The sequence below is a fragment of the Festucalex cinctus genome, chromosome 3 (genome assembly GCF_051991245.1).
Source record: "Festucalex cinctus isolate MCC-2025b chromosome 3, RoL_Fcin_1.0, whole genome shotgun sequence".
Taxonomy (NCBI): Eukaryota; Metazoa; Chordata; class Actinopteri; order Syngnathiformes; family Syngnathidae; genus Festucalex; species Festucalex cinctus.
Genome location: NC_135413.1, coordinates 31,527,452 through 31,545,921, shown reverse-complemented (window position 1 = coordinate 31,545,921; position 18,470 = coordinate 31,527,452). Strand labels below are relative to the sequence as shown.

Genomic DNA, 18,470 nt, shown 5'->3' with positions numbered 1-18,470 from the left:
AAAAAAAAAAACAGTAAGGTTGACCATTTAACCTGCTGACTGATTAAACTCTAATCCAGTAAAGTCTAAAAAGCCCAAAATATTTATAAATATATATCCATCCATTTTCTGAACCGCTTGTTCCTCACAAGGGTCGCGGGGGTTGCTGGAGCCTATCGCAGCTGGCTATGGGCAGCAGGCGGGGTACGCCCCGAACTGGTTGCCAGCCAATCGCAGTATAAATCAATCAATCAATCAATAAATAAATGTATGTCCATTTTCCAAAGTTTTTGCTTGTCGGAATAATCACCGCTAGAGGGCAGCAGACATCAACAGACAGCCATGACTTTCATCGTGCAGCACAATCTCACCGATTGGCTGAAATGCAGACTCGACTGCTTTTCCTATTCAAACATACGCTGTAATACGTTAAATAAGGAAGGTGGAAGAAAGAAAAAAGAAAAGAAAAGACGGTGAAACATCATTTATCCATCAATGTGCCTTTGGATGTTAGTGTATGTAGCCATATGTGATGTGCATGTACTGCACTCCACATAGAGGAAATCTCGTTTTAGCAAGTCGTGTCATGACTCCACCATGACATTGACATGACCACATTTAATCTAAGTTTACATTAGTTTGCTCTGCTACGATGGGCTATATTAATGTGTGAATATATGACGCCAACAGGAAAAAAAAACAAAAAAAAACAACAGTACTCGACATTCAAAGAAGTTGAAATTCCAGTTATTTCTTCATTCAAGTTGGTTTGATAGCCTCTCCTGGAGCTGTCCTCCTGCATCGGGTGTATACTTCGGCAAGAAAAGCTTCTTATGGGCTTAACGTACACAAATTCCAAATGGGAGCGAGTGAGTCTTCGGGTTTTTTTGGGGGGCGCGGGTGCACTTTGCAAATGAAATGTACCCTTGTAGCACAAGATGGTCTTATTTCTTCGTCTAAATTTGTAACCAAAAGGTTTGATAATAGTGTGCTCATTTTCACAAATTCGCCCATTTAATTTGGAAGCCAACCAACATTCTCCTCTCAAATAACGTCATTTTACAGCCAACCGTGTCAGAGCCGTCGAGAGGCACTGGGGCTCCCTCTTGTGGTGTGTCGAAAGATTCACTTGAATTAAAACGTTACAGAGGCAACTTGAACTACTTTCTCAAGTCGCGTTTAGTTGTATCTAACTATTAAATACAATACATTTACATGTAATCATTTAGAGCTGTTTGTTTTCAAATATTTGTTGTTGTTGTTGTTTTTTTCATTTAGCTTTTGTATGCGATACATTTGATTTAAATCATGAATTAAATACCCTTCTATGTTTAAAATACACTCATTGTCAGATGAAGGGGATTGTAAAATGCTTTGAAGTGAGTCAATATGTAGAGCAACTCAATGTGGGCTTGCGTTAGCGATTAATTGCCTCAATATTAAGTGTTATTAAAAATTGAAGGAAGTTTATATGTATTGCTGTTATGTACAAAAGCACAATAGTGTTTTTTTTAGTATCAGCTCTTTTTTTTTTTTTTACAATTTTGTGACCTTTTGTAAATCTCACCACCCTCCCCACAATATCGTGATAATTATCGTATAATGAGCTTCATATCGTGATAATATCGTATCGTGATATTTGGATATCGTTACATCCCTAGTCAGAACCACCAAAAAGCCCAAAACGGGTCACAATAGTCCCTACGGAAAAGCATTTACACATTGGTCTGACTTGACCTCTATTGGCAGCTTATTCCATTTGTGTGCGGCATAACACCTAAATGCTGCATCACCATGTTTGCTTTGAACTCCACAAAAAAAATGGACCCAAATCTGCAGACGACAGAAACGCTGCTGGGCCTCCGATACGACCCCCGACGAGTTACGCTGTAACAAAATGAAATGGTTGAATGGTGGCAAACGCCGCCTCACCCTCAAAACAGGATACGCCTTCAGCGGGCCACGCCTCTCGGGTTGCCACGGTGACGAGTGGCTGAGGCACAGACGGCAATGATGTCATTTGGGGACACAGCGTTTGTATAGTAGCTCCCGAAAAACAGCTGCGACAAACCAGACAGACCAGTCGGATGAAAAAAAAAAAAAAAAAAAAAGTCACCTTAGCTCGGCTCGAGTCTGAGCCAGGAAGAAAAGAAAAGCCACAAAAAAAAATTGGAGAATTTCAAGTTGGGTGACGTCTCAACATAATAGAAAGGACACGAGTTATGTCATCATTTATTACACCTCTGTAAAAACATGTATCGATATATCGACCCCCCCTTGTCACTTTATTTACACAGCCTGTACTGTGGGTGTAATTGATTTAAATTATTATTTATTGTTTTTATAAGTGTAATGTAACCGCAATGGATTCAATTCCTAATGTAAACATTAATATTTTTCCTCATGCATTAAATTAGAGCAAGAAGTTTCTACTCTTTGCAGCGTTGGTACTTTTGACTGTCTAAAATATGTGCTGCATGAATTCCTCAACTGAATCAAAAATTGTTGTGAATCGAATCGAATCGAATCGGGCCCTTATGAATCGAATTGAATCGAATGTGGAAATCTGAATCTTGGCCTTTTTATGAATAATAAGCTTTTATTCTTATATTCCAAGTAACAGCACCGATGCATGCAGTGCCCGTAATACAGTAAAAATATGCGACCTGGGCTACGAAACCCTGTAATTTACGTTGGCCTCGTTTCAATCTGGCAAATCCCGCGGGGAGCCAAGTCATGAATCAAAGCAGTGGATCACTGTATGTTTTGTTTTTGTTTTTAATTTCAGGGAAGTTTGACTTTTCTTGGGAACAGGGCGAGGTCCTTCTCCCATGTTGGCAATTTCCTTGACGGGGGGGGAAAAAAAACAACAACAAAAAAAACGAAAGCAAGCCTGCGTGCGTCCGCATCAGCCGCGTCCTCGTCAAGTATGAAATCATAATAACAGCTCGGCCGCGTTGCTTATTTTAGCCGCTGACATTTTGATTGGGAGCCGTTTGGCATGGCGCACGTTGAAACGCTGACTAATTGGACCCCGCGTTGAAAAGGTTCTCTGACACTGGAGGCTCTGAGGCTCAAATGATTTCACAGCGGTCGAGAGTTTTGGGGCCTTTTCTCTCTCTCTCTCTCTCTCTCTCTCGGCTCGCTCGTCTCTGCGTTTCATGCGACTGATCATATCAACGAGCAGATTATGGGCTGTTTTGTCACTCGTGGCTGAAACTGACCTGGATGTGATGTAATACTTGATTCGCGCAGGTTGCAATGAAGAATAAGCCACTCACTTCATCCTTATATTCTGTTCGGGTCAAAATGTGACAGCGAACTGCGATTGGCTGGCAACCAGTTCAGGGTGTACCCCGCCTACTGCCTGAAGCCAGCTGGGATAGGCTCCAGAACCCCCCGCAACCCTTGTTAAGAAACAAGGTGTTAAGAAAATGGATGGATGGATGGATGGAAAAATACCCTAAATGCTTCAATATGACTTTTGGTGGGCGTGTCTAGCCAATTTTTAGTTGACTCATTGGACAATTTTCAGCAAAAGAAAAATCGGGTTGATTTCCACTTGTGCAGTTCCAGCACCCTCTGGTGGCTACTTTTGTAGTGCAGTTTAATTTTCACAAGGCATGTTTTGGCCCTTTGATGTTTAAAATCCACGACAAAAAAACACAATATTGTGTGTGGTTTTTGTTGTTGTTGTTGTATGAGCTCTTTTTTTTTTTTACAATATTGTGACCTTTTATATTGCCAACCTCAATCATGGGGTAATATTGCCAACCACAATATTGTGATAATTATTGTATCGTGACCTTCATATAATATAATAATATAATATTATAATAATTAGTGTTGTTCCGATACCGATAATGATATCGGCAGAGGCGCCGATACTGCATTAAAACAGTGGTATCGGTATCGGTGAGTACTTACATGTAACGTGCCGATACCATTATTTCCGACACAAATGTAGGACTTTGGATGCAGCATTTTGTGTCTTGCTTGTGCACGACATTCGACAGCCGATCTAAGAAATCCTATTGGCCTTTGAATGCTCTGAACCAATGGCAGGACAGCTTTTTCATGTTGAGGGAAAAAGCGTTAGATATCGGTACGGTATTGGCATCGGCCGATAATACAAAGCTGGGTATCGGAATCGGTATCGGGGGCAAAAAAAAAAACGGTATCGGAACAACACTAATAATAATATAATATATAATACAACATAATATCGTATCATGATGTTTGGATATGGTTACATTCCTATTCGCTTATATACACAGAAAGTAAACGGTTGCACAACTTTTACGATTCATGTTAAACACGACGGTTTATTCAAGTCATTCAATGTGGTCGCAGTGCATTCTGGTCTTTTTTTTTTTTTTTTTTTTTTCCCCCCCCCAAATCTGTGCCTGGCTCTCATCCTGTAATTGTGAAGGTGTTAGTGTGAAAGCTTCCTTCCTGCCGGGGGGGAAATGACATGCTAATGGGCCGCTCTTCTCTCTTTCGACGGGGCCGACTCGCAGCTGTCTAATGACAGCTTTTGCCTGCTGAAAGTCAAAAGTGGCCGCCCGATGACGGATGTTTTCCGTCTTATCAGCTGCCCGCCTCGACTGATATCGCGCGCAAACGAGCTTTCGTGTGAGCTTTTTAATGCTCGGGTGTGAAAAGCCCTCCGCTGGCTTTTGTGACGCATTCTGGGCCAGCCGAGATGCTGAAAATCAACTTTGTGCTTATATATTAACAAATTACAGTCACCTGTGTTTTTTCGTTCCCGAGGTAAGAAACTGGTTTGAGATTAAAAAATCTCATTTTTCCAATTGTGATCTGGTCAAGTGTACGATGCGTTTTAGTTTGAACCCGAAGCGCAATCCCGCTTTTTCAAACATGATTTCAGCCAACGAAAGTGTCAAAATGTGCTTCGAAAGATTTGAAAAATAATTATCAAATTAACTGTAGACAAAATATTAACTTTCGACGCCTGAAAATGTGTAAATGAGTCAAGTATCGCTTTCATTTTATTTAATCTAAAATCCTATGAATGACTCTCATTTTTATTGCAAAAAAAGACCCCAAATTGAGGGTGTTGGGTTTATACAGGGGGCTTAATAAGAAACAAAATAAATATTCCCATTGTTTAGACAAATGGCGTCCAAATTACGAACCGGGAACCATTTGCGGTGCAGCCATCATTTTTCAGTGGCCCATGACTTATAACAATGTAAATGAATGTAATTAAATTAAATATAACTTATTACATTAATTAATTTAATTCACATAACTTTTAATTTTAGTTAAGTTAATTAAGTTAGAAGTTCTTTCTCCTGAAAATGACTAAATGAGTCAAGTATCCCTTTCATTTTATTTACTCTAAAATCCTGTGAATAATGCTCTTTTTTTATTGCAAAAAAAAAAAAAAAAAGGCCCCAAATTGGGGGTGGTGGGGTTTTACAGGGGGCTTAATAATAAACAACAACAACAACAACAAAAAAACATTTGTTAGACCAGTTGTGTCCGAACTATGGACCGGGGACCATTTTAGTGATCTTTTTTTTTTTTTTTTTTTTTTAGCAAAGTAATGGTAAATGTCTAAAATTTAGAAAACTTGCATACTATACAGTTTTATGATAAATTGTGAGCAGCTCAAGAAACATGACTTTTTTTTTTTGTTGTTGTTTCCCAAAAAGTATTCATAGAGATGTTCAATAACGCTATTTTTTTTTCCAGACCGATACCTGCCTGAGTATTTGCTTGTTGAGTACTAACTGATACAGAGGAAATGATTCTTCAAGTACTTCTTTTACACAAGAACAAAACATCGTGAAAAAAAAATCTGATGCCAAAGCGTCAGCCGCGATATTGCGCCATCTACTGACGAGGAGGACTTGATAAATGTTGAATTGACTCGTAAAACAACATTTCCTTCCCCAGCGTTGTAATTTTTCCGGAAAGATCTCATTTGGATTTCACTCGAGAGAACAGCGGGACCCTTCACTCAAGCCGCATTTAAAAAATGAGCACTGGTTTCCCGTGGCTTGATTTTAACCTAGGGAGAAAAGTGGAGCACGTTGCTTTGAATGTTTGTCTCGCGACCCCCCTCCCCCTCCCCCGCAGACGCTATCGCCGCACGCTGCTGGCCTTACAGATTGATAGCGGTGTAAAAATAGACAGGAGAGGCAGCGGGATACACTTTTAAAATGGAAGAGGCAGACGGCGGCAGGCTATATTTAGACGGGCTGCAATTACCGAACAAAAAGAGAGAGAGAGAGAGAAACGCCCCTTCGTGAACGTTTGCCTATGGAAGCTGTAAATTCCGTTTATAAGCATGCGGTACGTGCCCTCAGGTTGACTTGAGGCGTCCCCCGTAAAATGCGGAAGCAAGTCATGACCCCTCCATTATGCTCCCTTCTTGTCCATTTTGCTGCGAATGAAGACTGACAAGTGTCGAGCCTTTTTAAAAGCTCGACGTAAAAAAAAAAGAAAAAAAAAAGCCTCCTCTGCCACAGAACCAGCCAGCACAGATGGACGCTAATTACATGACAGCTGAGTTGCTCTCTTCAATCATTGTCATTTTTACTGGGCTCGGAACTGACGGAACTCGAGCCACAAAGACACACACGCACACGTGCAGTGATTCTGCGTGACAGGAGGTTCGATGCGGAGGGATTTCTCTGAATTGTAGAAATAGTATCGCGGTTTTCAAACTTTTTACACCAAAGTACCACCGAAGAATAGAAACGCTTGACTGGAGTAAGTTATGTCGCCCCCTCTGGTGGAATACGGCATTACATTAAGTAAGCACAAATTTGAGATATGATCATGAATTCAAAGAGAAGTGTGTACCTGGTTGTTTATTTAAAACAACCAGATACGTTTTGAAAGTATTTTTAGCTTAATGCTAATATACAATGCAAAACCCCATAGATGGGCTAATGAAACTAGCATCAATGTTCTGCTGTTAACCCGTTAATTCAGAGGTGCGTAAATGGGCATGTGACCCACGTCCACCCCCCCAAAAAAATAAAATAAAAAAATAAAATAAAAATAATAATAAACATTGGGGGCAGGGACAATATAAACTTGCTTCCTCTATTACAGTGGACCCTCGCAATCATTCTTGCGGTTCGGCACCCGTGGATTCTCCTATTAGTAGGGATGTAACGATATCCAAACATCACGATACGATATTATCACGATATTGTGGGGAAGTTGGCAATACAAAAAAACACAAACAAAAGTTCATACTAAAGAAAACCCCCCCACAATATTGTGCTTTTGTACATTACAGCAATGAAAAATATTATAAATATAATATATATTGAGGCATATTTACTTGCTCATGCATGGTCACATTGAGTTCCTCCACATATTGACTCACAAGCATATTACCTTCCCCTTCATTTGGATTTTAAACATAGAAGGGCCAAAACATGTCTTGTGAAAATTAAACTGCGCAAAAAAAAAAACTAACCAGGGTGCTAGAACTGCACAAATGGAAATCAACTGATGTGATGCTTTTAATATTGTGGCATGACGACAACGATATATTGTGACTGTTTTAATATCACGATATTGCCGATATTGTTACATCCCTATCTATTAGTGGATTTTTTTTTTTTTACTTTTTTTTTTAAACATTTTTAGTTTTTTGGGGAGATGTGTTTGGTCTTGCTTTTATTTATTTATTTATTTTACATTACTCGTGCATATATTCTTTATCCTCTGCAAAAGGTGGACAAGGCGAGCGCATCTGAAGGAGTAGCACAATGTCCAATGAATTAAATAACAACAAAAGGCAAAAAATATATATATTTTTTTTTAAATGTCATCAGCATTGTTTTAAGAGTAGGCAATCGGGGCTTTTTTATTTTTTTATTTTTGGTATAGATTAATGGCATTTCCATTTATTTTAATCGGGAAAGATGATTTGAGAGTACTACGAGTTAAACATTGTACCTAAATAAATGCCGAAAAACAAACAGCTCTCACTGAGCATAAACGGGAAGGTGGGGGGTTGGGGGGAACGTTAAAGAATCACTGAGCCAGAACATCTGGCCGGCCATGCACTGCACAGCTTCAGGACGCATGGGCCAGCCAAGGCCTCGTTTCTGAGCCCCGCAAACAACATCCCCAACAACACGCTGTGGAAGTCACGGAGAGGGCCAAACGGATCGCATTAACGGTGGCTTTTAAAAAAAAAAAAAAGAAGTGTCATCTTCGGGACATGAGCGCTTCGAATAAACTGCAGAGGGATGACTCAGTCTCCGCTCGTTTTGCCTTCCAGCAAATTACAGTGCAGAGAAGGAGGAAAAAGTCTCAGCTTTGAAGACAGCGTGACACAGAGCAGTCAATTTTCTTTTTTGGTTGTTTTTGTTTTAATCCACAAAAGGCATTTTATATTGCTTTTTTTTTGTGATGGTAAATGTATGAAAAAGAAAAAAAAAACAGTGTATGTAAGTTATTATGGAAACGATGTAAGATTAGACATTTACAAATTAGCACATGTGCAAACATTGGCCAACTTTGCAAAAATTAAATTATAGGAAAATTATAAACATTTAAAGAAAAGGGAAGCAGAAGGCTAACTGGACACGTTTTCAACTTTTCATTGTTAAACTTTGTTTATTGAACTACCGGTAACCTGTTCTATTGTGTTACTTGGATGTTTTTCAAACAGTCAAAACATTTGCATTTCAAATCATCTCTCCTCATTGAATTTAACGCCAATGCATTGAATCCATTCCAGCCCCACATTGTGCTCCTTCTTATATGCACCTTGGCCACCAGGGGGAAGTACAATACAGACGTAGACACACACGAAGAAGAGTTTCAAAACTAGGGATGGGCGATACCAGTGATTTTTGGATTCGATCCGATACCAAGTAATACTGGGGCCAAATATCGCGATGCCGATCTGATATCGATACCGGAAGTGTTTTATTTGTATTTATTTATTTATTTATTTATTTTTTAAATACACAATTGTCACCTTGTCAACAGTGCGGTGCCCACAAGATGTGGGCCTTGGCCTTCACACTGATTTTTATATATATATATATATATATATATATATATATATATATATATATATATATATATATATATATATATATATATATATATATATATATATACATAAAGCAAACCTTAATACAACATAGTTGTGATTTTACAGTCAACCATTCGCATTAACTCATTCACTGCCAGCCCATTTTTACCGGCTGTTTGACTGGATTTTGACTGATTTTGCAAGGCCCACAGAAAATTGTGTTCTATTGCTATAAAAACACGGAACCTTCCAAAAGAAAGATTAGAGTCTCTTCTTTCATCAGGATAAAAAAAAAAACATTTGTGTCTGTTTCTGTTTTGCAGCAATTAGAATTAGAATATAGCTAAGTTTCATCATTATTCACATTCCTGGTGAAAACACTGGCAAAAAAAGAGCTTGTTGCAACATGGCCCTGGTTGAACTTTTATAATCTGCTGCCATCTGCTGGCCGTTTTTGTAATTACTACCTGCATCAAAGCCTTCTGTATGCTCTAGCATAAAAAACAAAACAAAACATGATAAACGTATAAATACGTCTTTGGGACACTGGTAATATTTAAAATAGAACGTATTTATACGTTTTTGGGAACAAATGAGTTAAGCTAGTGGAGATTCGTAGGGTAACGTGCGGTTGTTTTGAACGTGTAATTGTCATTGACTTAAAATTTTATTTACTTATACTTGCTTACAATGTTTGTTTCGTTCTTGTTTTATTTTACTTATCCTTTAACCGCATGACCGATTTTTGTTCCGTGTACAGAACTTTGTATACGGCAAAAGTGCTTCATAAATAAAGTTGGGTTGTTTTATGTTTACGTAGTTTGACATTAAACTTGAACCGGTGGTGGCAATGAACAGCTTGAAGCACATTTATGAAGAATTGTTGACTACATGTGCCCAAGTGTTGCTTATTATTGCGACCTTAGTTGAGTTCGCTGCCACCATACGGCACTTGTATGTCACGTCTGTGCTTGCAAGTCAATGCAAAAACAAAAAACAAAAAACTAAACAAAACAACAATGGCTTGCTGATAGCTATCTCTTGACTAACAGCCACGTGTTATTTTTCCCTGAAAAGTTGAAGCAGGAAACGTAATACAATACAGTAGTACAAACAAAAAGTGTACTCCCTGTTAGTCTGGAGACTTGCCCCAGTGTCTCCCAGCCGACGGGCGGGGCCTCTTTCCCACTGTCCACACCCTTTTACAACGCCTAAAAATAGCGTTGGCTCCTCCAAGGCAGAACAATGGCGAACAATGAGCGGCTCATCTATTCAAACATTCCTGGCAGCGGCGCAGAACGAGCAACTCGCCGCCCATGATGACCACCTGACTCGCGTCCCCCCCCAGCCCCCCCACCAAAATGTGCACTGCACGTAAACACACGTTGAGACGCACGTGCCAGTTGATCATCACGCAACAGCAGTAAAGAATTTGACAGAATGTGCGAGCAGCTTCGGGGCACGAGCGACAGAACAGACCAGCCCTCACGAATGAATCGATTCCAAAAGATGTGTACTTTCAGCAGGTATAAAATGAACACAGCTATAAAGTACGCATGGTTCATTTCAGACAGTGTTAGCCAAAATACGGCCTGGGGGACATTTGTGGTGCATTTTTTTTTTTTGGGTGGGCCACAACGTACATAATGTTGCCTTCAGATATGAGTTTTCTGAGATACAAGCTGTTCGTTCACATTTTTTTTTTTTTATCATTCTCTCTTAAAATTCTGCTTCTTGCCACTTAATGGCATCTCCATTCATTTCAATGGGGAAAGTTAAACGTCAGTCATTTTGAAAGTGAGACATGACCCACGACATCGCTCACAACCCTGACATTTAGCATTATTTGCATACTTTACTCATTTTGAAAACAGCACCGTATGATTCAGCTCCGAAAAGGCCGCTTTGACTTGTCATTTTCCAAGCATCATCACAGTTTTTTTTTTTTTTTTATGTGAGGAATGGAGACACCACTTACACCAGGGCACCTGTAAAATACAAAAAGGTCATCCATCCAGCATTCATTATTTATATTCTCCCAGACTCCCACAAAGGATGGCATGACATCATGTTCAATTTTAAGTGTGCGGCGTCTAATTTTATTACCCGGGTGAATTCAAGTCTCACAATAACACTGCAGGGAGATAGATGTGAGTAAATGTTCAACATCATATTGCAGTAATACATAATAAGATTACACAGATTACAGTACCCTGTAAACTGGTTTATGGTTTTCCAACCTTCAATTTGATTCTTAATATTTTAACCATATTTAGGAATATTCAAGAATGTAATGAGACATAAATATTACTAAATATTGTTCTTGTTGTGCTTTTTGATTATTAATATATTAACAACATTTAGGGATGTTGTTAAGTATTGTTAAAGTTTATATATTAGTAATGAAATCGAGGGTAGGAACATATGTTTTCATGCTTCCTACTCCTTTTCCAAAATGTAAATAATCAGGTAAGTCATATTTCCACTTGTTTTTCTCCCCCACAAGTTATTGTATTGTCATTCTAATTTTCTAAATATCGTTTTTGTTTTGTTTTTTTAAATATTTTTGAAAGTTCACAAATTCGCCTTTATGACGTCATAAAGGCGCGTCACGTGATTTACACGGCCAAAACGTCACGTTACGTTCCTTTGACTTTTTGTCCCACGGAGATCCTTTTATTTCCCTCCCTACATTTTAAATAGCTTTCACGGGTACATGTTTCATTACTACTTTAATTGTGGCAATAGTTCGCCTTATTTTTTTATTTTTAAGTACTTTTTGGCTCCTGGGTGGAGCGGATGTAGTGACGGCTTTCGTCCCAGAGAGTGAGCTGAGCCCCCGCCCGACGCCGCGCCTCCTGTCCCGCGTATGAGCCTCCAAGGGGGCGGAGAGACGTCCCACAATCCCGAAGAAGAGTTGAGAACGTGAGAACCGAGCTGAGCCGAGCCTCCGCGCGGAGGACACTTATCTCGCGTCCAGGCTACGGTCGTCTTGCGGCACCCTCGCGGAGCTCACACGTTCGACGACGAGGAAGAGGAAGACGAGGAGGAGGAGTGAGGGAGGCGGCGGCGTTTAGGCGACGACGTGTGCCACTCAGCTTCCTCGTGTAGACTTCGGAGCGACACTTTGCCTTTTTTTTTGGAGAGGGTTGAGTAAAACCTTCCGACGAGGCTTGTCGACACGGATGTAGACGCCCCGAGTTCGCCTCACTTTTTTTTTTTTTTTTGGCCGGCCACGCTGCTACCGCGAAACGGGTGCGAAGTTGGCGGGCATGCAGGTGAAGAAGAAGCACCGGGAGTCGCAGCAGAGCGCCGGCGACAACATGCTGGAAGTGGACGACCCCCGCAAGAAGTCGTCGTGCTTCTCCAATATCAAGATATTCCTCATTTCGGAATGTGCCCTCATGTTGGCTCAGGGTACCGTCGGAGCGTACCTGGTGAGTTTGGGCGGAGGCGGCTGGTGGGTTACCTGGGCTCCCACTGCACGCCTGGTGGATGGGGAACTTGGATCATAATAACAATGGGGGAACTTAGACTGTAAAATAGGAAGCAAGGAGAATATGTCCGATTTGAAATCGAGAGCATGGGGAAATTGTTGTCGTCTAACCTTAGGGGAAATTTCATCCGTCCATTATCTTACTGTAACGGTCACAGGTCAGCTGGATACTATCCCAGTTGACTTTAGGGAGCGTCAGGAATGTACACTAGAAAATAAGGGAGCATCGGAAACCTGACACTTTCTGAACTAGGGAGCCAAGTTGTTTGTTTGTTAGGGAGCATAGGAAACTTGCACTTTGAAGCGGAGCATCAGGAATGTAGACTATAAAATACAGTAGTGAGCTTAAGGAAGGTATCTGTAAAAGGCTAATTGTTGGGAGGCCAATTTCCAAAGCCAAAAAGCTGTCAAAATCAAGTCGAAACTAATGTCCATCCACACTCGGGGTAGAATAATTTCACTTCTTTCTGAGTGTGCCATCCCTTCTGTGGAAATCATTACCAAGAAAGAGAAAAAAAAGTTGGCTGCCTCCTTTTAATGAAAGAGCCAAAGCAATCAATGACTTTAAAGCGTTTACCGTCTCAAGATGAACAGTCTTTTTAGGATGCCAGCATTTTATTGATTGTCCCAGAAAATGTCTTTCAAGGTTAACTCTTGGCATCTCACCGTTTTCTTCTAAACAATAGAAGAATAGTTGATCGAATTTTGTCCTTTAGGACTTGCTTTACAACTCAGGCGGTGAACTCGTCCTTCCAACATTAGCAATGTTTATTCTTCAATAAGCCTTATCTTGCTGAAAATTAAGTTTAACCATATTAATCCCGGAAAACATACATTCTGATATGATCTTCGAATTATACTTAAAGCGATGGACGTAGTCACCTAATACATCCAGAAATTGGAATATTGTGAATCAATGTTGACAAGCTAAAACAGGGTGGTTCTGCTTTTTTTTTCAACCTGGACACCTGTTCATACAAAAGCGTAACCGTCAAAAGAACAATGACTCGGTCGGCAAGCACCTGACCCTCTTTAGCTTATGACGTTTCTGGCCGAGAAGTTGGCGGATGATCTATAAGTGCCATCTATAAGAGTCCCTAATTGGATGATGGGATCGAGCAGCGCGTTCTGTCAGTGCGCCGACAAAACCCAGCTATCATGGCGCCCGTTTTTTTTTTTTGTGTGTGAGCTGATAATTAGCGCGAAGCACTTAATCAGCATGCTGGCGGGAATGTGCAGTCAAATGTTGCCGGGGTGCAAATTAGGAGTGTCAAAGTTCCTTTCCTTGATTCAGAGCTACTCTTTGTTTTTTGTTTTTTTGTCTTGAGCTAAAATTAGCACAAACACTTTAAATGTTCTCATTAAAGCATCTTAACGGAGTGTCTACATTACAGTACAGCTTGTATAATGTTGGTGATGATGAAATCTTCACCACGAACACCTTGAACAACACTTGTTGAATGGCATTTGTTCAAAACCGGTATCAAACACAAATATATTCATATCAGATTAAGTCAAGTTGTTATGAATAATTCAGCAGAATTAATTACCAGCTTGAAATCGCTAAATGTATGATCAGCACGAATTGATGCCTGATTTTGGATGCCCTTTGAACATGCTCATTTTTTTTTTTTTTACAAAACCAAAATGACAGATATGGAAATCTGCACTTTATTTACAATTCAATGATGCAAGACAGTGACCAGGCTAATATACTCGCTCACAGGAAGCCTGATGCTGTTGTATGAATGGCAACTGGGTGGCCGTACAGGCACGTTTCATTGAACTGTCTGCTCATAAACAGAATAGTAAACAAATTCTTCGAAAAACAGGCTTCGAGCTGTTCACTGCCACTCCCAGTGAAAGTGTACTTTCAAACTAATGACCTTTTGATCCATAACAGTTCTCGAAAAAAACAATTGACAGATAATTTCAATGACCGACCTATATATCCCAATATAGCATTTTTCATTAAAAAAAGAAAAAAAAAGAAGACATAAAATGACAATTTTCTAATTTCAAAATCGGCCACCGTTGCGAGAACCAACGATTTGATTTAAAAAAATAAAAATAAAAATCCGGTTCGATTTGATTCTTTTCGTTCAAACCAATATTGATTAATTATGGAACATCAATTCTTATTAAATAACAAGGGCACGATTAAAACGAACTCCGCAAACATTAAATAATTCCGAATTAAATTTTGCAGAGGCAGCAACCGGTTAAATGATTTCTTTATTAATGAAAATAACACGTTATAATCACAATGACATCAGCATTGGTGAGATGAAAATGTTTTCATAATTCTAATTCAATAATTGTAAATATAAATTAAAAAGATCCTGAATTGTCATAGAGTGCAATAAGTCAGGTCTTTCATGAATATAAGAAAACTTTTAAATTCACGGAAACGGTAAATTTCAAGAAAACGGAAAGATTTTAAAAAAAATTGCCTTTAAAATCCTATTGTGAAGTTCTGGGAGAAAAAGAGATATTAAAATAATTGATTAATGGTTATATGATTCGATATCACGATTGAAAAGGAAAATTGATTATTAATTTTATTTTTTATTTTTTAACCCATCCCGAGTACTCACCCATACCATTTATTGGAGTTGTGAAACTCTTCTTCTTTTGTGGCTGAATACTGCCCCCAGTGGACACATAAGTGTGCACACAAGAAAGAGCGGAAATGAATAAACTGCTTATATATTTCAATTTAAATTAATATGTTTGTATGACGTACACAATTATGGAGTTCTGTTTATTAAAAGAAAAAAAAAACTAAACAGTTTATTCGGTTTTTCACGTATGTTAAAATGAATGAATGGCATTTCCATTCATTTCAATGGGGAAAATTGCCTTTGAGATCACATGTGTTTTGAGTTAGGAGCGTGACCTCAGTGTTTACCCTGAAATGAATTAACAAATTAAACTTGTATCTCAAGGCACCATTATAGTTTAAGCAAGTAAAAATAGCTTCAGATATTCTCTGGTCTTTGTTACAGCATAAAAGAGGATAAAATGGATTCTGTTACGGCCTTTCAGAAAAGAATGCATGTTGAGCTGTAACATTTGCAGCACATCCACTTTTAAGTGTTGCAGCGCAGTGGAGCCAAGTCCCTTGGAAAAATGTCCTTTGACAAGCCTCGTTCTTTCTCTCTCTCTCTCTGTGAGGTAATGGGATGTCCCGCCACTGGGCGAGGTTTATTTTGTTGCCATGCGACATGTTAAAACACTTCCCCCGCATTCTGAGCCTGACGAGATGGGAGCTGCGGCTGCGCTTTTCTCCCTAATAGGCACTCCGCTCCTTTTTTTCCCCCCCTCCTCGATGTCATTTATGTTGGCTTGAAGAAGGCTGTCTGGTCAATGTCTGATCTGGTTGAAGTCGTGCAGAGTGGGTTCCACTACTGCGCTTTTCAGCTGTCAGTCACGTCTCCCTGTTCAAGTCGCGCTTAGATCCGAGCGGACAGGATGATGACTTTGTACTAAAGCCGCCGTGTTAACAGGTCCGCGCGCTGAGCCCGGGCGGAGAGTTTCTAAGAACAGGATGAGACGTCGCCGTGATGAGAATCCCGGAGCGCACCCAAGACTGAGGCCGAGGCAGCCCGGCCGCGTCTTAATGCGGCTCCTTTTATTCCGGTTAGCGAGAAGAAGCCGCCGGAAGGCGTAGGGACGTCGCGGCTCGTCGCAAACTTTTCCGTCAAAGTCGCCTTTTCGCCCGAGGAAGTCGGCACGCGCCGCTTCCGCCGATCAGGCTCGGCGCGCCGTGATGACTTGTGAAGGGAGGAGGCCAGAGATGTTTCGCAGCAGCTGTGAGAACAACCTGCTGTCACGTCTGCTATTGCGGAGAACTTGTCAAATCATGACACGTCCTCATCTTTTCCCTCTTTGTGTATGAAGTAACCAATAACTGATAACAAAAATTTCAATTACACTTTCATTCAGATGTGAACTTAGTTTCGGTTACTGAAAACTGAAACCATTTCTTCTCATGGCCCTACTTGATTTCATTTTTGTTCATATTCAGAAGTGAGTTCAGGCAGCACGGATACCTGGTGGTTCGCACGTTTGTCTCGCAGTTTTCAAGGTTGCGGTTTGAAACTCGACAAGAGTCCTTCCTTTTTTGGGTGGTTGCGTCTTCTTACCGTGTTTGCGTGGGTTTCCGTCCGGGCATTTCCCAAAATATTCAACAACGTTACAGCAAATTCAATCTCATTCACTTGCAGCCATTTTCACTGAAGCAACCCCCTTTTCTCCCCGGCTGTTTTACTGGATTTTTGACTGATTTTGCAAGACCCACAGAATATTGTGTTCTATTGCTATAAAAACACGGAAGCTACTAAAAGAAAGATTAGAGTATCTTCTTTCACCAGGAAAAAAAGTATATTTCTATCTATTTCCGTTTTGCGGCAAATAGAATATAGCCAAGTTTCATCAATATTCACAAATCTGTTTAGAATTGTGGGGAAACAGCTCGTTTTCAACATGGCCCTGGTTGATCTCTTATACTCTGCTGCCATCTGATGGCTGTTTTTGTAATTAATTTTTTTTTTTAACCCATTCACTGCAGTTGAGAGGCTGCATCAAAGCCTTCTGTATGCTCTAGCCAAAAAACAACAAAAAGAAACAAAAAAACAACAACAAATATGTCTCTGGGACATTTAAAACATTTAAAATAGAACGTGCATATACGTTTTTGGGAGCAAATTAGTTAACTCAGACCATATTGTCTGTATATGGGATCGGTTATCATTTTTTCAGCTTGCTGATTGGCTCCATAATCCTGATCGTGTAAAGCGTAGTCAGTGTTTCTCACCAAATAAAGTTAAAGTGCATCCAAGAGTGACTCAAGGTGTTGACCTTGACTCCTCCAAAAATGACTTTTGCCAAACTTCAGGTTTCTGATTGTCTGAAATGTGTTTATGTTTGGGGATTGCAGCAAAGTGAAGCTAACGTAATCATCTCATTTGGTTTGCAGCTATGAAACCACCCACAGGGGTCATGTGCCCGACCCAAATGACTTGTTGAGAGGTGGAGCGCACCCAAGACTGATCAGCGTCCGTCCAAAATAACCATGCGCATCACATCAGGAGAGTTCAGCGCACACTGGAAAAATGTTCCAGCAGTAAAACCACAAGTTGATATTTATTCTCATAGCTGCAGACAGTTTAAAGGAGCCGCTGGGAAAATGGAAAATTGTGATTTGGTCCCGAGGACCGTTTGGGACCGATTTGAAAATAGCCTGAGAAATGTTTGGATGCGTCAGAGTGGTTCACATGGTACAGAGGAATCCCTCTCAAACACACACACCCAATGGAAAACAACCTAGCTTCACAAAAGCGATCATCAGGCATGGAATGTCTTTAAGTATTTGCTCATGTGATTGGCACCTTCTGCTGGAAGTTAGTGGACTCGCTCTGGTGTGTGTTGATGACAGCTGGGAGGAAGAGAGAGAAGGTTACGATGAGCTGTTCCTCACTTAAAGTTGTGGAAATTAAAGTATGACTGGCCGGCTAATGGAAAACAGGCCTGTTGGCAGCGATGCGCTAACAGTGGAACAACTGATCTGCTTGCTATTTCATCATTAGCCAATGGAAAAGCAGCATGATGGATGATGAAAGCATGGCTATGTTTATGTTTTGATTTGTATGGTGAGATAGAACTCACTTTTATCTCTCTATTTGGGGTGTAACGAAAAGCAAATCGTAAAATCGGTTTCAGTTTCAAAGATGTGAGTGTATAGAATCTCTAATTGAGTCAAATCATTCCATTTTAAAGTATTTTGAGATACAAATCGAAGTGTCTTTTATGGGAGAGAGATATCTTGTCCAATGACAACAAGAAACTCATTGCGTCATACTTTCTTGAACTTGTATCAAATCAAATCGAAACGTGATCCCACTGTCCATCCGAATTGAATCGTTCCTGTTTAAAATCAAACCATCCTTG

The 18,470-nt window shown here is 40.1% G+C and overlaps 1 protein-coding gene across 1 annotated transcript in view; it reads left to right on the top strand.

Annotated features, from left to right (window-relative positions):
* The first annotated feature begins 11,664 nt into the window (after nt 1-11,664).
* The window catches only part of slco3a1a (solute carrier organic anion transporter family member 3A1a), a 30,982-nt gene continuing 24,176 nt past the window's right edge, over nt 11,665-18,470 (top strand). Inside the window, exon 1 of the mRNA XM_077517626.1 lies at nt 11,665-12,459. Within this exon, the coding sequence (XP_077373752.1) occupies nt 12,295-12,459 (165 nt within the window). The 5' untranslated portion in view covers nt 11,665-12,294. The remainder of the gene's footprint in view (nt 12,460-18,470) is intronic.